The sequence below is a fragment of the Tachysurus vachellii genome, chromosome 13 (genome assembly GCF_030014155.1).
Source record: "Tachysurus vachellii isolate PV-2020 chromosome 13, HZAU_Pvac_v1, whole genome shotgun sequence".
NCBI lineage: Eukaryota > Metazoa > Chordata > Actinopteri > Siluriformes > Bagridae > Tachysurus > Tachysurus vachellii.
Window position 1 is genome coordinate 9,820,170 of NC_083472.1, and position 23,144 is coordinate 9,843,313.

At 37.8% G+C, this 23,144-nt stretch overlaps 1 protein-coding gene across 2 annotated transcripts; it reads left to right on the plus strand.

The window, feature by feature from the left end:
• Nucleotides 1-1,316: 1,316 nt before the first annotated feature.
• stag2b (STAG2 cohesin complex component b) lies at nt 1,317-22,648 on the plus strand. Of its 2 annotated transcripts, XM_060886004.1 has the most exons (34): nt 1,317-1,503; nt 6,254-6,331; nt 6,576-6,710; nt 6,816-6,894; nt 8,091-8,234; nt 8,333-8,429; nt 8,521-8,597; nt 8,698-8,902; nt 9,070-9,221; nt 10,675-10,748; nt 10,995-11,118; nt 11,222-11,320; nt 11,580-11,659; nt 11,767-11,874; nt 12,709-12,820; nt 13,001-13,118; nt 13,523-13,626; nt 13,820-13,912; nt 14,000-14,089; nt 14,209-14,412; nt 14,603-14,673; nt 14,769-14,856; nt 14,947-15,027; nt 15,113-15,205; nt 15,302-15,476; nt 16,128-16,267; nt 16,370-16,471; nt 16,566-16,714; nt 16,841-16,969; nt 17,428-17,633; nt 18,716-18,956; nt 19,595-19,708; nt 20,193-20,319; nt 20,433-22,648. In XM_060886004.1, exons 3-34 carry the CDS (start codon nt 6,667-6,669, stop codon nt 20,553-20,555), a joined length of 3,843 nt encoding a protein of 1,280 aa, XP_060741987.1. In that variant the 5' UTR covers nt 1,317-1,503; nt 6,254-6,331; nt 6,576-6,666; the 3' UTR covers nt 20,556-22,648. The 2 variants fall into 2 exon arrangements, with proteins under 2 accessions (XP_060741987.1, XP_060741986.1); XM_060886003.1 differs by lacking the exon at nt 6,254-6,331 and having other exon boundaries at nt 1,318-1,503.
• The last annotated feature ends 496 nt before the right edge of the window (nt 22,649-23,144 follow it).

Here is a 23,144-nt window from a genome sequence, read left to right on the forward strand (position 1 = left end):
AGAAATAGTAGGGTGGAAGATTGGCATCTGCTGTTTTTATACTTGATCCATAGGGGATGTGCATCTCCAAACAGCACCAATTTGCACCCTGCCAAAGACCCAAGGCCAAAAAGGGGAAGTGACAGATCAGGTCAAGTCGACTGAGGTATGAGACACTTTTTTTTTTTTTCAGGTAAAAGCCCAAGTGAAAGGCCAGATATTGCACTTCCATCCATTCTCTTCTTTGGAGAAGTTCAGACACAGACACAAACTAACACAATATCCAAATCAAACATTCATTCATTCATTCATTCATTCATTCATTCATCTTCTACCGCTTATCCGAACTACCTCGGGTCACGGGGATCCTGTGCCTATCTCAGGCGTCATCGGGCATCAAGGCAGGATACACCCTGGACGGAGTGCCAACCCATCGCAGGGCACCAAATCAAACATCATAAACATAAAATAGTCTACGTTTATCATATATTAATAGTTCTTTTTTTAAAGATATATGTTATTAGCAGACATGATTTTGCCTTTTTTTTTCAAATGTAACAATGCCAAAATTCTAATCCTATATGATTTTTATATGGTGGTGCCTCAGATGTGGGATATCATATGGATCAGCTTTTTAGTACAGCGTCTTGTGTCCATTTTTATCCTTCATATAGGATATACTTCATTTTAGATCCATTTTCAATGAAGTATGATGTTAAATAATATAAAGGTTTTTGACATGCTTGCTTCTCTGGAAATGACACGTGCCTTACCTTGTCTCTGACTTGCACTCATGGACTTTTATTGAAAGTGATTTGATTTGGCTCATTTAAGTCACACAATCTTCTTTTAACGTCATGCAACTCTTTATCAGAGTAAGCACCAAATGTCTGATAAGTGAGTCATTTAGTGTGTCTCAAGCTGCAATGGCTGTGTACTCACCTAGTGTGTTCTTGCCAGCATCAGGCCTCCTCTATGGCTTCCTGCTTTTCAGCACATTCATTAATAGATGAGGGATTTCTAGCCAACATCTGGCAACATCTGATCATATGGGAACATTAAATATGTCAGTATAAATACACGTCAAATCGTTTCCACACTGAACTCACCTAGTCGTAATTAAGCTCCATACTGTGGCCTGTACTGTGCAAAATAACATATTTCTTCCATTGAGGTTTTTTTGTTGTTGTTTTGTTTTTACATGTTATTTCATCCTAGTGCCTTGCTGCTATTTTATTAATAGCGTCATAACCAAGTTTGACCACTAGATGTCGCCCATGGTCCAGTTTGAAGGGTCGTGACCATGTGACCAGCAGGTGGCAGCATTGTGCCGTTTTTTCCGCTCGATCATCGAAACAACAAACCAAGCGGTGCGAGCGGGTTGAGTGTCTGGAACAGACAGCCTCTGACCGCCACTTTCAAACTAACATCCATGAATCTGTCCGGGCTTTTCGTTCAAAACAACTAGCGCCACTCGACACCGTTACGGAGCTGCATGTGTGCTGGATTTAATCCTGCTGGAGGGTAAGTTGTAAAATGGCGGAGACGTTTACAGAAGTTGGTGGGGTTTAGTGATATTTTGCTGAGCGCTAGCTTTGGTTAGCTTGCGTACCCGAATATACGCGGGAGTTGTTCTGAGAGAAGTCGGTTTTAAAATGGACAAAACAGTCATATAAGCTAGGTTTTTCTGGGTTTGACAGTTTTAAAACATTACAGTTTAAGGTTTTAAACGCGCATCAGTGCTGCTCAGGGTTTAATCATTGACATCGTAGGCCACTTCCGCGGTAATTCTGTGAGCTGTTTTTGTTGATGTTGCTAGCTAGCAGGCTAAAGACAGCGGGCGCGAGCGCAGCCGCTATGGCGAAACTGGAGCACAAATTCACAACCAAGATGGAGGACGCGGGGAGGCGTTTTTTTCCCCTCGCACGTGAAAGCAGAAAACTGTTGTCGCACGAACAAAAAACGAGCCCTTGGGTCCTGGTACTTAAAGTCACGTATTTAGTGAAGGTTTTTAACGCTAACGAATGCGGTGTAAATCACAACACGACTCGCTCAGCTGGAAGGCATCATATCTGTAAGCAGAGCCAAAATGGAGAATCCTGAAAACAGCTGCTGGATTGGTTTCAAGATGGAGATTTCTCTCTCTCTCTCCCTCTCCCTCCGTATTCTCGTTTCCCCTGGAACTTGTTTGTCGCGGTTGTTTTACGTGACTCACGCAGTCACGGTTTGTACACCACTTTGTACAGGACAAAGTTGAACAGCTCAGAGATGTGATTGAGGCGGATTTTTCCTCTCACTGATGTTTCACACGAGCTTTAACACGTAGCTGACTGGACCCTTCACTGTGACTAGCAGCCGTACAGTCTGCATCGTTTCTCACCAGTTTTACAGCGAATACTTATAACGTGTTTCACCTCTTATTACCCCGTGTGGTGGTAGTTTATAAATAACGTTACAGCCCCAGATGACTAACTTTATGGAGGATGTTTTAGTCCAGATGTGTAGAGTGAAGTGTTTGACAGACGACATCAGTACACACGAACCTGGATGCTAAATAAGTTGTTCAAACTCCCTCTTTACTCCATGGTTTACTGCGGAAGAACATCTTGAACACAATAAATTGTTTATATAAGTAATGTATGTAGCTGAATAACTTATTCAGCCCTGAATATCACATTTGAGGTGTTTGTACTTGTTCGTGGGTTAGTGTGTTGTACTGGTTAGCTTTTTAGCTTGTGTACTTGTTAGTATGTTTGTACTTGTTAGCTTGTGAACCCGTTAGCTTGTTAGTGTGAGTTTGTACTTGTTAACTTGTGAACCTGTTAGATTATTAGTGTGTGTTTGTACTTGTTAGCTTCATTTGGCGCCACTTTTTAAGAAGTAAATCTTGTTAATCTTAAGGGCTTGTAGCTTTATTCCACATACCGTAAAAAATATTGAATGTATATAATTCTATTATGCCACGTTGTTATAGCCTGCTTTTGTTCTGATTACTTTGTACTCCATAATTATTCGTGTTTACACCCCAGACATAACGACGTCATAAACACAACACACACACACAAGCACACATCACACACAACACACGTTTCTTTTGTAATTCAGTTTAGTGAAGATTAAACTTGTAACACATTGTTTTATAATTGTTCCCCTGTGCAGTTTGTTTTATTATATTAAACATTCGGTAGTTATTTCTGCACGTCCCAGCGCCACAGACCATAATATTCAGTATATCTGTAATGTTTAGGCCACGCTTCTTTGTGTTAATGTTGTCTCTTCACCTGCTTACTTATAAGACCTTATATTTTTCCCCTAAAGTTCTTCAAGGGCGTATAAGAAAAGCAATTCCTAACGCTTAATGCGGTTTCACTTTAACACACACGAGCATCTCTTTCCCACAGATTAATCTGCTTGCTTCCGGACGTCTCCCATTTTTACATGTTTACGGCCACGAATCATAATGACCATTTCTGATTGGGCGCGGCAAGCACGAGGGCGGACAAATTAATGCCTTATGTGGTAACGGAGGAAGTACGCTCTCTCGCTTGTTTCCTGGAAACCGCAGACAAACCAGCCAATGAACACGACGCATAGCGTGACAGTGTGCAGGAGGCCACGCCCCCTTGTTTTCATCTACATCAAGCACATTTTCAGGCGTGTGGCTCTTTCATAGCTCGGTACAGAAGTTGTAGTTCTGCAGGACTAAATTGTGCATTTGTTTGTTGAGTAATGTACGTAGCACACACACATTCACACTAAAGCATTATTGTAAGTTAATGTAAACATCTGTAGCTCTCCAGACTGTCTGTGGTGCTCAGTGTTAAAAAATGTCTACAGAAAACTAAACAGAAACATGAAGTAAAAAGTGTTTTTCCTCTGTTTAGAAATAATTTCGTTTTAGAACTTTGTGTGGCATTAAAAGTTTTTTTTCTGCCATAAATATTGCCATTTATACTAATGTAAAACATTTTCCCATGTAATTTTTATAGTTAATATTTGGACAGAATTTAAAATCGTCCGTGAAAATAATTTATGCATAAAAGAGTTTAATGCGTAAACGTGGAAACGTTAAAGCATATCTGTTGCAATGTAGAATTAATAGTCAGCATTCCTCATAATCATATAAAGTTTATTTTGCTTGGAATATGGGTTAATGCATTGATCTGCACTTGGCCCACACTGGCATGATGATTGGGACATAATGGGATGGGTATCTTGTAGGGGTGTAAGGTTATGCCATCTGCTGTATTTGTTCAGTGTGCCAACATGCGTATCGGTATTCAGAATTAAATCAGAACTGAGTATGGTCTAAATAGGTTTAATTTTATTTTTAATTAATTGATTGTTTAAAAACAACAAAAGATACGATCGCAACCACTGTATACAAAAAAATCTTGCTTATACATTTCCTTAACATTAGCTGTTATATTAGAGTATATTCACAATACATTCAGTTAAGAATCTAGTTGCCCTTATTTTCACTGTCCTGCAAGCTTCATATATTGCTGTTTGCTTGTGCTCTCAAGTTTATATCCTGTGAGATTGCAGCCCAAATGTAGATATATTTTCTCTACTGGGTCTAGGGTTGCAAAATTCCGGGAATTTTCAAGGCTGGAAACTTTCCATGGGAATTAACGGGAATATATTGGAATTAACGGGAATATATGGGAATAAACTGGGAATTTAAAAAAAAAAAAATGCAGAGTTGCCTATAACAAGGAACTTCAATGTAGTTAAAGAAAACTTGCAGCATAATTTTGTTTAAAATAACAAGATTTAAGGAAATTTATTGACTTGTACCCTGCATTCCTCAGTCACTTGCACACAGCACGCTGCTTACTGGAGGGCCATCGAGGCCACACCCACTGCATGTACTTGCATTCTTTCATAACATGCACAGTAACACTTTATTTTAGGGTCATTTACCTAGTTTCTTATTAGCATGAATATTAATAGAATATTGGCTATTTATTAGTACTTATTAAACACATATTAATGCCTTATTCTGCATTACCTTATTCTACATTCTTAATGGTACCCAATACCTAAACTTAATAACTACCTTACTAACTCTTATTAAGCAGTAAATTAGGATTGTTACCACATTCACAGATAATTTGATGACCCTCCCACACACACTCACTGAAATAAAATAAAAAATCCTCCATATATCACTTAAGGGGGGATTCACCTCCATTTTCCAGGCCTTGACTACCACAGAAGCAGAGACCTAATAAGCTTGAGAAAAAATGCTTCATTTTACATTTTGATTGGGACTTTTTTTTAGAAGGGCAAGGGTGGGGGATGCTTTCATTTTACAGCAATCATAGGGAAATATGTTTATTAAAATTAAGTTTATTATGTGTATTACAAGACTCCGTCCAGGGTGTATCCTGCCTTGATGCCCGATGACACCTGAGATAGGCACAGGCTCCCCGTGACCCGAGGTAGTTCGGATAAGCGGTAGAAGATGAATGAATGAATGTGTATTACAAGCATAATAATATTTATTATGCTTTTGTGTTACTCAATGAAAGACTCAGTTAAAGCTCTACTTACAATTCAATCTTACAATCAGTCAAGATGTAATTTTTAAAATTTGTATTACCTTGCATGCATGTCTGCTTATGACCAAACAAAATGCTTATTTATATTTGTATATGCTATAGTTTATATACATTTCCCTATATTTCCAAATAATTCCCATAAATTCCTGTAAATTTCCATAAATTCCCGTAAAGTTTCCAATTTAGAATATTCCCAAAATTCCCCAGATTAAGTTCCCGTGGAAAGTTTCCGGAAATTTACCGGAAACTTTCCGCCCCTTTGCAACCCTAACTGGATCTCAAGTTATCTGTTCCTTTCTGGAAAGCTTCATTTTAAGTTACATCCTTAGGATCTAAAGTAGTTCATTTAAAGGATAGCAAGTGTAACTGAAAACTGAATGTTAAGTACATGCATGTTTTATTTCATTAGTTTATTGTAGAAACATGCATGCAACTTGTCGACCCTCTGCAAAAGATTTGTTTTGCTTATACAGTGCTGGTACAGCTGATAGTGAAAATCTGGTAGTAAAATATATTTTTGCATTTTGGGACTAAATGAAAACATTTCTATTATCTTAACTTTTTTTCTCCTCAATGCAGAGTTGAGTTTCTTAGTATGATGATTTTCTTAGTAGTAGCAGCTGTTTTGAGACAGGAGATAGGAGCTGGGATTTATCTTGAGCACTACCTGTATTACCTTTGCTTCCTGATTCTGCTTTCTGTCTCAGTGCATCACCCACATGGACAAGCACTCAAAGAGCAGCTGCTGAAAAGTAGTGCAACACTGCTCCCCTTGTGGCCATAATGTAACCACAACATTTATATTGTACTTCTCAGCTTTTCACTAGTTGGTCCATAATTGATTTCACCATTGAATTAAAATTTTCCATATTTTCTAGCATGTTTTGGCATCATTAAGGACTTCTCACTAGTCAGTTTTTCTCTCTGTCCTTCCCTTTTGCTCCCTTTTAAGTTATTCGTTTTAATATAATCAGATCTGAAAGTAAATGCAAATGTTCTGAATTGATATTTATTTTTGATCTGTTTTAGGTCTTATGACAAAGGTATCTGCATTTGCTGCTAGTGTTGAAGGAAGCTTAAGACTTTGACAAGTTAAGGTGGTCCAGAAGATGTTAAAGAAATGATAGCAGCACCAGAATTACAATCGGAGTTTCATTATCCCCAGTAAGTAATCCTTTCTCTTATTATTCATGATATATGCCGAGTACTGTGATGAGATCATGGGTAAGATTCTTTTTGATTTATTTTGATTTATTTTTTGTTAAACAGGGACACTGACACACGATTCTCATCAGATACTGACTTTGATGATTCTGATGGGAGAAATGCTGTTCAAGGAAAAGGAAAGGTATTTTGTGCGACTAAGCATTTTGAATGTAACGTTGGCTAATCTTTTGTTTTGGGATCAATAATTTGACATTGCTCAATAGTATGAGTGTGCAATATGATAGCGTCTAATGACGTGAAAGTAAGAAGAAAGTTTTAGTTGTCAGTATGATTATATATGGGAAACAGTCAATTAATAATTAACCATATAATTCCGACTTAAACACATTTAACTAATTGAAGCAGAGCAAATTAAATCTCTTTCTTATCAGATAAGATGGTCAGATGTTTTGATAAACATACCGCACATGCTGACAAAACAGTCCCATAAAGAAAAATGTCACATTGGTTGTGGTTGAATGCAGTGAGTTTCATCAATGAAAAGAAATTAATTTCAGTTATAGATTCAGACTGTACTGTTTATATGAATCCCAAACTGGGCATTATGCAGGGATTATACAAGAAGCAAGGTTTACTGTGCGCATTAGTTACATAACAACAAGGAGCACATGAGTCTAGTCAGAGATCTCAGCTTTTTAGCCTTGAGTTTAATTACACTACATGTTTTAATGAGTTTTAAATGATGCTAAATGTCTTTATTTCTGCCAAAAGTCATTATTAATCGTTTAAAAAAAGATGAATTTCTGCATACAGTAAACTGCTCCACATTTTACAATTGCCTGAAATACAGCAGTAAGGAGGTTGTTGAAACGAGCAACTTGCAAACATCTCCCCGGTTTGGACCACAGTGAGCGATAAGTCTGTTTTACAGACTCATGAACGTTATATTAAGTTCAGATTTATATCTGCTATCGATAAAATAGTAATAGATCAGGCATTTAAACAGCAGACACTCCACCTAATCTAATAAAAATAAAGCATCTTGTTTAACAAAGTAAAAGCTATAAATGATGATCTAGTGGCTTTGTTTTAGAGACATTTATGGAATGCGTGTTGATTGTTAGCACTTTATAACATTCACAGATCTTTGAAAGGTTTCCCAGCACAGGAAACACATGTTCACACATTCTGTGATTCTCTGTAAAAGGTTTTATAAATGCTAACCATTAAAACTTACAGGTTGAAAAACATCAAACTTTGGTTAAATATACAATGATCTAGAATTCTTTTTTTTTTTATTCTCCTCAAGTCATTTCATTTGCATTGAAGATTGTTTACAGAGCCATTGTTGAGGCTGTACTGAATTTTGTGCTGTAGGTGAAAAAGGGGAAGAAGGCCCCTGGGGAGAAAGGGAAAGGAGGTGGAAAAGGCGCTGGCCGCTTAAATGGACACCATCAAGAGAATGGCATGGAGAATATCATGCTGTTTGAAGTTGTCAAGCTGGGAAAGAGCGCCATGCAGGTCAGTGTCGACTCTGCTGAATTCTCAAAAACTCAAAAGAATTTTCTATCGGTCTTAAAGATTTAACTTTTTGTTTACCCCCCACCTCCCAACCCTAGTCTGTCGTGGACGATTGGATTGAGTCCTACAAACAGGACAGAGACATGGCTCTCCTTGACTTGATAAACTTTTTTATCCAGTGTTCTGGCTGTAAAGGTACATTAGGATTCTCCCTGTTGTGAGCTAGAACTAAGTTGTGGTGTCATTTTGTTCATTATTGAGACGCACACTCTGTTTATTATTGCAGGTGTTGTGAGTGGTGAGATGTTTCGGCACATGCAGAACTCTGAGATCATCAGAAAGATGACTGAAGAATTTGACGAGGCAAGATTTTACTTCCTGTGGAACACGCTTTCAGTGGTGTGTTTAGTATGCTGGATATCTTTGTCTCAGTACTAAATAAAAGTATTGTTTGTCACTGTAGGACAGTGGAGACTACCCACTCACAATGGCTGGGCCACAGTGGAAGAAGTTCAAGTCCAGTTTTTGCGAGTTCATTTCTGTATTGGTCCGACAGTGTCAGTACAGCATCATCTATGATGAGTATATGATGGACACAGTTATCTCCCTGCTCACCGGTCTGTCAGACTCCCAAGTGCGAGCCTTTAGACATACCAGCACACTAGCAGGTCAGACCTACTATATTTATAATGGCCATTTTTCTTCAGACAATCCCTTTGAGAGTCTTTTACTTTTATCTCAGTGTGAATGAGGTGTCTGTAACTGTCTGTCTATCTCTGTGTCTATGGCATATTGTGTTAATAAATACCTGTTTATCGTGTGTGTTGTGATACAGCCATGAAGCTTATGACAGCTCTGGTGAATGTAGCACTGAACCTCAGCATTAACATGGACAACACCCAACGCCAGTATGAGGCAGAGCGAAACAAGATGATAGGCAAGCGGGCTAGCGACAGGTTGGAGCTGCTCCTACAGAAACGCAAGGAGGTCAGCCAAACTTTACAACTACTCCAGCAGTTTCATGGGATCTGTGCAAGTTTGTACTATATTTAAAGTAAAAAGCTGCTTGATTATAAGATGATTGAATAAACACTTGACAAACGTCAAGCAAATTTCATAGGTGACAAAACAAAGTTTGTAATTTAACTTGTGATTATTTGTAAACCATAATGGATTTCCTGGTGTAAAGCACGTTTACTCTAAAGCTCTTTCATTGGCATCACACGTGAAATCATTCAGACCATGATTGACAGTCAGTAAGTCACCACATGAGAAACTAAAGACCACTTTGGTTTACAACCTGAATGTTGCATTGTAAACAGCCATAAAGCAGCTTTTACCTAGTTTGCAAAAAATGCACCTGGTCTAACATTTCAATGCCTTGAGAAAGGACAGCTTTTGCATAACATTCTACAAGAAAAAATGGATGCAAAGGATACGATAGTTCACTGTGTCTTTTTAGTACTTTCTATGAAAAATAATATATTGATCATTTTATTCATGTCTTGCTCAACAAGCATTAAAAACATAGACACCAGCATTGTTGGTTTTCTGGTCTGTAGCAAAAGTATTTCAGATTTGTACGATTGCATAGTTTGTATCTGTAGCTACTAACACACATGGCCATTTTCCCTGTATTTGAAGTGGTATATCTTTATTTGGGGAGACTTTTCTTTGTCTGCTAAAGCCAGATGCGGAATTTTTTTTTTATAATGTGTGCTGAAAGTTACACAACTCTATATGTTAAAATATCAGCAATAAAATATAAAAGGTTTCAGGTATCAGCAGTATTGATGACTATACTAAAGATCCATGCCAAGGAGATAGAGGATAAGCACAACTGTCTAAGTATCTGGCACAAGCTATCCATTACTTTCTGTATTTAACGCTGTTTTGTCAACATGAACAGCTATTAACATTTATCAGTGTTTCAGAAAATTGTATAGAACCAAATGCCATTTCATTTATTTTTATTAATAAAATATTTTAGTGAAATGGTATTGGCCAATGAGGCATGTGGCATGCAGTCTTACTCTTGAATGTTTTTTACTTTTGTAGATTGTATGCCCACAAAAATGTTTGTAGACTTGCTGGATCAACAAGGAATAAATCACGTCCCCAAAAAAAAAAAAATCACAAAAAAACATATAATCCTGTTTAAGGCAGAATTGTCAGAATGATTGCAGAGCTATCTTTAGTTTGGAGTACTAATATTAATTAACGGTTCCGTTATGTAATGATAGTCCTGCTGGCATGCCATCTGTGTGAGTGTGTTGGAGGCTGGTGTGTGATTTAACTGGGAATGGCCATTCATGTCTCTCAAGCATTACAGTAATAATCGCAAACCTGTGCATTATTTTAAGGGTGAACTAGAGTATGAATGTTTTTACTAAGATGTTTTTGGATTTAAGTTTTTTAATTTTTGTACTTTTCTTTGCAGCTTCAAGAAAACCAGGATGAAATTGAAAATATGATGAATGCTATTTTCAAGGGAGTTTTTGTGCACAGATACCGGTATGCCATCATTTGTTCTTCTGATAGCAATAAGAAGAAAAATGCTACATAATTCTGTTTATTAGAGATACAGAGCAGGTGTTCAGATTAATTGATAAATATAATCTATGGCAATATCTTTGTTTAAAAAAACAATTTTTTAGCACAAACTATTGCAAAGCAAATTTTCTATCGTATCAAAAGCTTACATCTAGACATTATCATGAAAAATGGGGCTTTGGTTACTGATTGTCTTTCTCCCTGCAGTGATGCGATAGCCGAGATCCGAGCGATCTGCATTGAGGAAATCGGGGTGTGGATGAAAATGTACAGTGATGCATTTCTAAACGACAGCTACCTGAAATATGTCGGCTGGACGATGCACGACAAGGTGAGGTGGTTGGTTATTTTCCAAATGTTTGATTCACACAGGGATGAAGCATGTGCTGGATGTTAGTAGTGGAGCTTCATTGTTTCTCTGCTCTCTTCATCAGCAAGGCGAAGTGCGGCTGAAATGCCTCACAGCTCTGCAGGGCCTCTACTACAACAGAGAGCTCAACGCCAAGTTGGAGCTGTTTACCAGCCGCTTCAAGGTGAGAGCCATCTGCAGTTTATTTCTTTCCAAATGCATAGAGGGGAAAAAGCAGTAAAGAGCAGAATTACATCAAAGTGGGAATAAAGAACAAAGTCGGAGTAAAGAATAAAGTGTTTATAGTTAATTTCATAATTTGAATAGTAATGGCTATATGTGCTTAAGTTTCTTTTAAAATGTTCTTGGTATGATATATTATAATATCTTTTATATATTTTAATATATGCAAACTTCTACTAACTTTTTTCCTCTCCTCTCAGGATCGGATAGTTTCCATGACACTGGATAAGGAGTATGATGTTGCTGTGCAAGCAATAAAACTACTAACACTTGTGTTACAGTAAGTATGCATATTCAGACATTTGTTATTGTTGTTCTGTGAATTTAAATTTAGGTGAGACAAAACTTGATAGTATGCTCACATGATTCCTTTGTTTGCTTTTCCAGTAGCAGTGATGAGGTCCTGACAGCAGAGGACTGTGAGAGTGTCTACCACCTGGTGTACTCAGCCCATCGGCCTGTTGCTGTGGCTGCTGGAGAGTTCCTCTTTAAGAAGTGAGGCTTGATTTTCACTTTTTTCTTTCTTAATCGATAGAACACACATAGGTTGTGGCATACTCTAAAATGTCTGTTGTGTTTTGGAGAAGAGAGATTAGAGTAACATAAAGCATGTTGAGCACATGGGTGCTGTATCTTTGGTATACACCGCATTACATATCGGTCACGTTTACCCAAGATAGCACGCAAGTCCTGGGGAGGGTGAAATCGTAACGCATGTTTCCTCTGAGAAATGTGACTCCATCCAACAGAGTCTTTCCAAGTCTCACAGTAAAGTGCTATCTGCTTTCTTCTGTATGTACGAGTACACGGACTCCCGTCCATTTGCTAGTGTTGCTGTGATTGATGGGAGAAAGGGAGTATGTATCTAACCCAGACAGCATGGCCAATTGTGCTCCCATGGCTCATGGCAATGACTGGTTGTGGCTTAATTGGGAGTTTAACTACCAGCCTCCTGACAATAGGACAGACACTTTTTCATTGCTCCTCTCTGGAGCACACACTCTTATCTTCTCCATGCTGGTCACCGCCTCCTGTCTGTTATCATTAGGGAGGACGTCTGGTGTGTTGGGGCAGGTTTGATTTATCTGAGCTGTTGTATAAATTATACAAAGATCCCAATTCCAACCTGATGCTCTGATACAGCACTGACTGCATATTGCTGTTACAGTATTGTCAAAACAACCTATCAGTTTGGAATATCATAATACGTGTGGATGCAAGGTACTCGAGAGACTGCAGCGTGCTCTTATCTGTGCAAAGGTGAAATGCAGGGTCAGGACCTAAATGACAGTTATCTCTCCCTGAAACCTTTTTGTTTTTCCTTTGTAGATTGTTCAGCCATCAGAACATAGAGGATGACAGCATGCCTAAGAGACGGGGCAGACAGAGTCTCAATGCCAATCTGATGAAAACTACTGTTTTCTTCTTTCTAGAGAGTGAGGTGAGTCACAGCATCACATTCACCCTCCTTTCTCTGTTGACCTGAATGGTGTCTTTGGCTGTTGAATGCACAGGTCATGTCAAGGTGTTAACAGATTGAAATAAAAAAGCACTAAACATGGTAATGACTCTGTGTGTAGATATTAGATGCTCACTGTTTAACACACTGTCTTGTCTTCAGCTTCATGAACATGCTGCATACCTGGTGGACAGCATGTGGGACTGTGCCTCTGAGCTGCTGAAGGACTGGGAGTGCATGATCAGTTTGTTGCTGGATGAGCCCCTGCCTGGAGAGGAAGGTCTGACTCCCATCTTTCTTTGATCATTTAGCATTACTGCAAGCCTCATTTTACAGAATTATTTTTTTCTAAGTATTCATAGAAAATATGATTAGCTGATCAATTGAGTCTTTGATGGCTTAACGGGCTGATATAGCTGTATGATGTAGCCGTATGAACCTGACCTCAAATTCTTACAGATTCTAGTTGAGCAGGGGAAATATTTTAGCTTTCGCTCAGTTTCATGCAAATTAAATAGGAATAGGTGACTTTAATTTTTGTAATGGTAAAAAAAGATTTTTTTTGCAACATGTCAGTGTGTGTTGAAAAGAGAAACATATCCCATGGGCTCGTGTAACTGTTGTGACAGTGTACTGAGGGTATTTTATTGTGTTAATGGTTCTAATTGAACATGTCCCATGTAGCTCTGACAGACAGACAGGAGACTGCTCTGATTGAGATCATGCTCTGTACCATCCGACAAGCTGCAGAATGCCATCCCCCTGTAGGCAGAGGCACTGGCAAAAGGGTAAGAGACTCTGTGGAAATGCATGTCATTAGCATTGCAAATGTGTGGAATACAAATTAAGTACAAGAATCACGTGTCCATTCTTTCAAGGCAAGGATTTTTGCACAAACGAAATTAAGTTAATGGTGAATTGAAATCATTTCATTTAGTCTGCACGCACATACTATTTAGCAGTTTCCTCTTCTTTTTCCAGGTCTTGACAGCAAAAGAGAAGAAAACGCAGCTTGACGATCGGACACGAATAACTGAGCTTTTCGCAGTGGCAATGCCACCTTTACTTGCAAAGGTAAGTAGTATTTTTATTTTATTTTATGTGCTCATGTGTAAACATTTCATTTGTGGATAAGTACAAGTACTCTTTTTCTCCTGACAGTATTCAGTTGATGCAGAGAAGGTGACAAATCTTCTGCAGTTACCACAGTTCTTTGATCTAGAGATCTATACAACAGGGCGTTTGGAAAAGGTGAGGCCCAGAGCTACTTTATACGTTTGTTGTTTAGACAGTGAAAAAGCAAAATATAAAATTATGTTAATTGGCTGAATTCAATATTCAAAATAATGTTATTGTTATCCCATCTTTAGCATTTGGAATCACTGCTGAGACAAATCAGGGACATTGTGGAGAAGCACACTGACACTGATGTGCTAGAGGCCTGCTCGAAGACCTACCATTCTCTCTGCAACGAGGAGTTCACAATCTTCAACAGGGTAGACATCGCCCGCAGCCAGCTCTTGGACGAACAGGTGGACAAGTTCAATAAGCTGTTAGAAGACTTTCTTCAAGAGGTGAGGACAGGCAAGCTGAGCTCTCTGCAGTTTATTAGATATATGCATTGAGACACTGCATTGAGCCTGTTATTCTCAGCATATATCTGCTTTTTCTTGCTTGAAAACAATTTACTTGTATTTAAGCTGTCTATTTAAATGCTCTTTTTTATTTAATTTTATTTTTTAATTTCAATGCCTTGTTTCTTAGGGAGAAGAACCAGATGAGGATGATGCTTATCAAGTCCTATCCACGCTAAAGAGGATCACTGCTTTTCACAAGTAGAGATTTACATTTTACAGTTTACGATCATTTGTTATACAGTTGCACTTGTTTGTCATGTCATTTATTGATCTTGTCCACTGTCTGTCCACAGTGCTCATGACCTTTCGAAATGGGATCTGTTCACCAGCAACTATAAGTTACTCAATACAGGCATTGAGAATGGGGACATGCCAGAGCAGGTGACTCTTTAAATGGTGTTTTGTTTGGTTTGGAGTACAAAGACATTGCAATGAGTGACTGACTCGGTTTTTGTCTGCCTGACCTTTCAGATCGTCATACATGCGCTGCAATGTACACACTATGTGATTCTCTGGCACTTAGCCAAGGTGTCTGAGGGCAGCTGCAAAAAAGTAAGACGATGTTTTTCTTTGCTTTCGTTTTGGTAAGTAACTTTCCTTTTCTTAGTTTGTTAATTATTTCTTTTGATGTCTATAGGAGGATATGTTGACTTTAAGAAAGCAAATGCGTGCATTCTGCCTGATGTGCCAGCGATATTTAGCCAGTGTCAACACCACTGTGAAAGAGCAGGTCAGTATGAGAGAATATAATCTCCGTTAATTGTCCTTGCATCTCTTCATATCCTACCTGATGAAGACACTTAATTAACTAGCACTTTCCATGCAGGCCTTCACCATCTTGTGTGACCTGCTGATGATCTTCAGTCACCAGATCATATCTGGAGGGAGGGAAGTGCTGGAGCCGCTGGTTTACTCACCAGATGCCTCATTGCAGTCTGAGCTGCTCAGCTTCATCTTAGACCACGTTTTCATTGACCAGGATGAAGATAACAGCAGCACAGGTTCAACATACTGCCTCTTTTATACAATGGAGTAAAGTCTGTGTTAAATGAACAGACCATCCAGTTTTGCCTTTTATCTATAATGCTTTCATTTTCTGCTTTAGGTGATTTCCTGAAATTGGCTTTAGAGCATGAGTTTAGATGTTAATGGGTCGATTAGTCGTAAGCTCAATGTAAACATGAAGTTGAATGACTCTTTGACTCCAGCTGAAATGCTCTGGCTTAAAAGCTTGTTAAACCAAAGGTGTATATATAGATATAAATATATGTATGGGTAACCTGGCACTCTAAAAGCTTAAATGTTTTTTTTTTCTAACACGTATCTGTGGGTTACAGATTTTGATCATGTGGGATTCATTGTTAGGTTAGCAAGTGTGGTCTGTTGCTTTAATTATTCCTTAAACAGATCTTATTCAAAACTATTCATACAAATATGCAAACCTATTCTAAATGTTTTGTAAACTTTTTTTTGAAGTAGCTGTGTTTCTGAATTCCTTGTATCTCGTTGACCTCCGTATCATCTCTGCTAATCTTTAATGACACAATTTGCCACAAGAGGGAGGCAGCACAGCTGTGATACAGTATACTGTATATCAACATAAAATATTTAAGATTACCCACTAATTTACTGTGCCGGTCGTGTTTCAACAGATGGACAGCAGGATGATGAAGCAGGCAAAATAGAAGCTTTGCACAAGAGACGAAACCTACTCGCAGCTTACTGCAAACTCATCATCTACAATGTGGTGGAGATGAAGACTGGTGCTGACATATTTAAGCAGTATATGAGGGTGAGTCTCAATTTGTCATTTCATCATTGACTTTCTTTAAGCCTTAACCCTAACAAATTGCTAATTCCACTCCATCAACTTGTCTACCCTTTTCCGCATCAGTATTATAATGACTACGGTGACATCATCAAGGAAACCATGAGCAAAACAAGACAGATTGATAAGATCCAGTGTGCAAAGACACTCATTCTGAGCTTGCAGCAGGTAAGTGTGTGTTTACTTTGAACCACATGATCCATTTCCTCATACACTTTCACAACTTAAGAGTTGAAAGCCCTTTTCTCTTTGCTTTTTATAGTTGTTCAATGAGATGCTGTCAGATCTGGGCCCAGGCTTTGACCGTTCATCTTCAACTTTCTGTGGCATTAAAGAGCTGGCTCGTCGCTTCTCTTTAACTTTTGGTCTGGATCAACTGAAGACCAGAGAGGCGATCGCCATGTTACACAAGTATGCTGCTTCTGAGCCACTGTGGTTACTCTCAGATTTTTGCTTTCCTGTGGTAAAGGGATGGACATGGGGGATTTCCTGATGGTCTGTTCTTGATCATTATTTTACTCTGTCTTTGACCTGTAGGGATGGTATTGAGTTTGCCTTCAAGGAGCCAAACCCACAAGGAGATGGATATCCACCTGTAAACCTGGCCTTTTTGGACATCCTCAGTGAATTCTCATCCAAGCTTATGAGACAGGACAAACGCACTGTGTAAGATCAAGTTTTTAATCTCACGCTTGTGGCGAAGTGATACTTGAATATGTGTAGGGCCAATACTACAGTGTTTCTATCATGATGTGGCTTTTACGTAAGTTTAAAAAAACAATTCACGAAAACATTATGAAGAACTTCATAATGAAGCACAATTTTCCACTATATGTAGGTTTTAAGAAAATGTTTTTAACAAGTACAGAAAAACATCTCGGCTCTTATCTGTGGTCATGACATAGATCGTAGATGGAGTAGGTTGGGGGGAAAAAACTGACATCAGCTGCTCAGTTTCAAGCTGGCAGATATTCATTTTATTGCTGATCACACTGCATTGTTACATTGCTGTTGGGTTTTTTTCTATTCTGCCAAAAAGTCTGAAAATGTTTCATGTTGATTAATGATTTAAACAAAGTGCCAGTATGCCTGCTGATTTTTTTTTCCTGTTTCTCTCTTTTCAGGCATATGTATCTGGAGCGCTTTATGACATTTCAGATGACATTGCAAAGGGAGGACTGTTGGCTCCCACTTATCTCCTACAGGAACTCTCTACAGGCTGGCGGTGATGATGATACCATGTCTGTGGTGAGCGGCATCAGCAGCCGTGGTTCCACTATCCGCAGCAAAAAAGCCAAGCCTGTCACAGGCAAAAGGAAACTATCTGAAGGTACTAGTCCGGGTTTAAAGATTTTGTCACATGGATTGAGAATGTTCAGCTTCTTTAATTGAACCGTAAAAGCAGCTGTAGCAAAAATATTGAAAGGTACAAAAATCCTAAACCTGAGTTATATTTACACCATTTGATTTTGCACTCAAACAAACATTACATACAACAGAATGGCACTACCAAAGGCTACATGCTTGGATGATGCAGCAGGGTGAAAAAAATATATAAGCCAAAATTACTCTGTGACCCTCTAAATGCTGGTTACAACGCAATCTTTAACCTCGCCCAGTCAAATGCAATCTGTAGACTCTTCTATTTGGACCGTCATTTTGGCTTACTGTGGCTTTTTCCCCTGCTAGAGGTAGACACACTTTCCAAAGGGCCAATCAAGTTTGCAGCATTGAGTTTGATCAAATTTAGGCTTTAAACACTTTTGGGACTTTTTAGTGCCATGTTGTTGACTCACATACAGTCTGCGTTATTTATCCATTTGAAGCTTGGCTTGTCTACAGAAAAATGCAAATGTTAGAAAGCCAAGCATTTTTTTTTAATCACCCAAATGCATGCTTGTAGTGAGAATGAACAAATATGTCAAACAAATGTTTACATATATTTTTTACAAATGTTTACAATATTTTTAATTAATAAACAAATTACTATTAAATGTTTAAAAGGAATAAATTTGATGTATCAGTCATCACAGTGAGACAGCACATAGAGCGCGTTTATCAAGATGATTTTTTTTTTTCCTTTTTTGTTTGTTTTTTTTTTTTTGCTTGCCTGTCTGCAAGTGGCTAATAAGTTGCTGTTGCCAGAGGAACAGAAATCTTGCCGTGACAAATTATTTAACCATCTGTTAAAATGACTAATTTCCTTTTCATTTTGTGAGAACACGCTGTGCTCCTGGCACCGTATATATGTGCTTGCATGATCTGCAACAACATATAAGAAGTTAACACGTATACAAACTGTTTGTTACAATTATTGTGCAATCTGAATTCTAAGCCCAAAAATTTTATTCATATTAGGAAATATGCAGTCCTACCAACTTCTTAACTTTGCTTTTTTTGTGTGTGTGTCAGAGGAGAGTAGCAGCAGCGAGGTGTGGCTGAACCGAGAGCAGAGCATGCCGACGCCAGTCATGATGCCTTCTCCACATCTTACCTCCACAGTCATGCGTGACCCCAAACGCCTACGGCCTGAAGACAGCTACATGGGAGTGTATACAATGCCAGCTGAGCAGCAGCAACAACAACATCCACAGCAACGCACACACCCGTACACACCCCAACCTCACAATCACCAGTCCCCCATAGACTACAAGTAAGAGCACAGTATTCAAAGACTTGGGAAAATATGACAGTAATAATTTTTAACTCTGTATGGAGAATACTTTCATATATTCTTCAAAACTTTGGCATTTATGTGCAATATGCTAAAACAAGATAATTGGAATAGTAACTTCAGCTCCAAAGCTGTAAGTTCCAAAAAGGTTGTCATTCTATCTAGATGGTTTTTTTGTGTTTGTGTGGGCTTGCTGATGATAAAAGTTGAAATAATGGACACATCAAAAATAAAATTCATGTTAATGAACTTTCATAACTTAGTGGATTTAGGAATTGGTAGATCATGCCAATAATAAACTGATCTATTTGTATAACAAACAGCTTTGTTTTTATAATTTACAATCACATCAAATTTTTGTTTAGTCTCAAAAGCCAGTGGAAAGCAGCATTAATGAGCAAGTACCAGTCATTTTTCTGAGAAATAAGCTTTCAAAAACTGGTAGCCTGAGCACCTTCTCTTGGGATTTTATACCTTGCTGTTTCTACTTCACAGCATGACTCATTTCTTTGGTGAAAAACAGATAATATTATTGTACATGCTGTAAGTAGTTCTGTGTAACAGTGTTGCTTCTGTGTATAGTTCATGCAGTAAGATTTGCCTGTATGGTTTTGCAGCACACAGGTCACTTGGATGTTGGCCCAGAGGCAGCAGCAGGAAGAAGCTGCCAGGCAGCAGCATGAGAGAGCCATGAACTACGCCAAACTGAGGAGCAACCTGCAGCATGCAATGTAAAAAGGAGCACATGCTAAATATGTTTCCTTGCTTTCATAATGCCTATGATATAAAAATAACAGATTATTTACTGTTATCTGATGATGGTGTAGCATAAGTAAAGTTTTTTTTTGTTTGTTTGTTCTTTTCCCTTTAACCAGAATTTAAATTTTTAAAATGGTTTTTAAACCCATTTACTGCATATGAGTCTTACGTCCTTATGTTTCAGAAGTTGATAGTATGACTAATACTAAAAGACCTAATTCACTAATTGCCTGTTATTCAGCAAGCTGTGTTTTTACTGCAGAAAGCCTTAGAGATGCAGACAGCGTGAGGTCTTATCCTGTGTGGTGTTAGATTAATATTTCATCTGAGACACACAGCGGCCAAGTGATTTAAGATTTAAATGCTTTGTTTACATGTTTCCAAATAAAACAAATCGTGTTTGGTTTTTTGTTGGTTCTGGTATTAAAAAAAAAACATGTATGTTTGTCTTTTCAGACGCCGAGGATCAGGCCTTATGGAAGACGACGAGGAGCCAATTGTCGAGGATGTAATGATGTCATCAGAAAGCCGAATTGAGGATCTCAACGAAGGCATAGATTTTGACACAATGGATATTGATCTGGTAATGAACTCCAAGTGGCCATCCCATTTGAATAGCATTCTCTGTATAGGCTTCATTTATAAGAAGTGAAAAATTGTATTATTGTTAATATACTTATCTGCCTTGTTTTGTAGCCTGCCTCAAAGAATCGACGAGAGAGAACAGAGCTGAAACCAGACTTTTTTGACCCAGCCTCTATCATGGACGAGTCTGTAAGGACCACTCATTTCCTGGGTTATGATGCTTTTCAGCGGTAATGCGGAGGGATCAAAGCTCCATTCTGTTGCCATGAGAGAGCTCCACTAGGTGGCACTAATAGGGGTGATTTGTAATAGACAGCTCAGTTCTACAGTTTACTCCATATTGTGGAGTATCAATAGCCTCAATATAAGAAATAAAGAGAATCGATGGCCATTTATTTGGTAACGCTGAACTCTCTCTGAATTTCAACATTTTCTTTTGTAGGCCATTGGGGTACTTGTGTTTCAGGATAAAATAATAGAGAAAATCTTTTTTGAGGAAAAAAAACTTTTCTGTAATGTTAAATTGATTTTATAAAAAAAAAAAAAAATCTATATACACAAGATCAGTGTAGTAACTGGTTAAACAAAAACGTCTATTCTTGTTCACTAGAGATGATATAGTGGCTTAGATATTGAGTAAGCGCTCCCTTTTAATGCAAAATGTTGGGGGCCGATTGAATGCCATGGATTGTTGGACTGTTCGCCATGTATAAATATATAAAATATATTTCAAAGTTGAACGTCATCTTGTGTGAAGAAGTGTATGTGAGCTCTTCAAGAGTTGTGGTATTTCTTGAAACTGGGGTGAATGCATCTTTTTTTTTAACTTAAAGATAACTATGTTATGTATAGCCCTTTTGTAATAGTGAGTAATCAGGTGTAAAGTAGTAATTTATAAGCAGGTTATTGCTCATCATAGTGAGTGATGTGATATATTTTAAACTTCTTAACTAATATGTAAAATGGAGGACATCCTCCACCTCTTTATATCTAGTGTTTAGTTTTGTTCACATCCCTTTGAGAAAGATAACTAAAATGCAGCTAATAGTGTCTGTTAATAACAGTGGAAGTCATCTTCCCAGATATTAGATCCACACAATTCAAAGTGCAAAACCAAGGAATCAAAAGGAAATCTCTGAAATAGTGCCATTTTGTTTGTATTGAATTAAAAGCAAAGATTACTGTAGTAAGTCTGCTCCATTGTTTTCTCCCATACATTCAGCTAAACAGTGATGTAGACATATACTTTTAAATAAGTTTTAATAAGTATCAATTGGTGCTGATTTTATAACTGCATTTAGGGTTTTTCTTATTTTTAAGCTCCAATTTAAAATTAAAAAGGATAAAAAATATATATATATATTAAATCATGTAGCCAAACACCAATGAGTTTTGTTTTTGTTTTGTTTTTTTGCATTTTTTTTATGGTGTTTTGTTTGTGTTTGCATTGTCAGGTTTTCGGGTTTTTACATTTTCCTAAATGTAAATTTGGTTGGCTAAGCTTCACATTCAGAGTTACTACATTCAGCTTTAAGTTTTTTGTTTGTTTCTATTCCAGTGTCAAAGCTTCAGTGTAACAGTGTACTTCTCCATTTAAACATGAACAGGTTTTGTGTTGCTTTTGGGCAGCTCTATAAAGTTAAATGAACACATCTAGCTTGTACTGAAACATTATATCTAAACCTGTTTTGTCACAGGGATATATTTTAATCATTCCATGTCTTGGCCTTAAACATGCCTGTAAAAATGTTCTCAATTTTTCAATATTATGTTACTTTTGATTTCTTGTTTTGTGCAGATTTCTAATTATTTTAGAACAGTGATTACCAAGCCTGGTCTTGGAGAGCTACCTTCTGCAGTAAGCAGTTTCACACCTAAACCAACACACCAGCGCCAAATAAATCAATCTACCTGATTAGCCTGCTTGATTAGGGCTGGAACACAGTTCTGTAGAAGGTTACATGTCTCAGAGACAGGACAGCACTGCTATTGAAGCCATGATCCCAAATAGCAAGTGTGTAATTGAGTTAGAAAGTGCAACACAACCTAAAGAACTATGAATACAAAGCCTCTAGAAACTGGCACCTGTTTGTCACTCACCACTACATTGGCAAAACTGCTGAATAGATTGTGTAAATATATGTGCATTTTAACAAAAACTTAATTTTCTAGTGTTTTTCCCTGTTAATGTTTATAAGCCTATGATCTTTACCCTGTTCAAAGATTTATGCTGATACATAATTGTTTCCCTGTCCTGTCACTTACTGTACTGTTTCTGATTTCTATTTATCTGGAGACAGTAAGTTTTTGAATAAAAGTAAACCTCATTCTTTTGTGTGGTTCGTTTTTTTTTTTGTGTCCTAATTCATTCTAGGTCACTGATAACTGCTCATGTGGCAATGCATAAACTCCTGCAGGTACAGAATAAAGAGCTTCACTTAATGTTCACAAAAATGAATTAAACATGAGCTGGTTTTAGTTTTTCAGTAGTTACTGATCTGGACTATTTCACAGTCTAAACTTTAGGTAACATATTACTCACATATTTTTTTTTTTTAAATAAGAAAATTTTCAGAATGTTTGAGCTTACAAGAGGTGACTCAAACACAACAATCCAAATAAAATGGTGAACAGGTAAACATCTCAGTTGAAAATATGATTTTTCCAGTGGATGTGCTTTAATGGCACAATCCCTCATTTGGGCTCTGGGAATCTGGGAAAAAGCTACAGATTCACTGAAACTGGACAAGTGCAGTAGTAAACCTGGTTCACTTTCTGTGAGCTTGAGCCTACTGGATGAATCATTTACTAAGTTTGTCATGA

Excerpts from the sequence above, each read along its gene's own strand:
- stag2b (XM_060886004.1), top strand. The coding sequence starts at position 6,667 with ATGATAGCAGCACCAGAATTACAATCGGAGTTTCATTATCCCCA. Across the intron at positions 6,711-6,815 it reads TCGGAGTTTCATTATCCCCA|GGACACTGACACACGATTCT; the intron begins GTAAGTAATCCT and ends TTTGTTAAACAG. Across the intron at positions 16,472-16,565 it reads TCATTCTGAGCTTGCAGCAG|TTGTTCAATGAGATGCTGTC; the intron begins GTAAGTGTGTGT and ends TGCTTTTTATAG.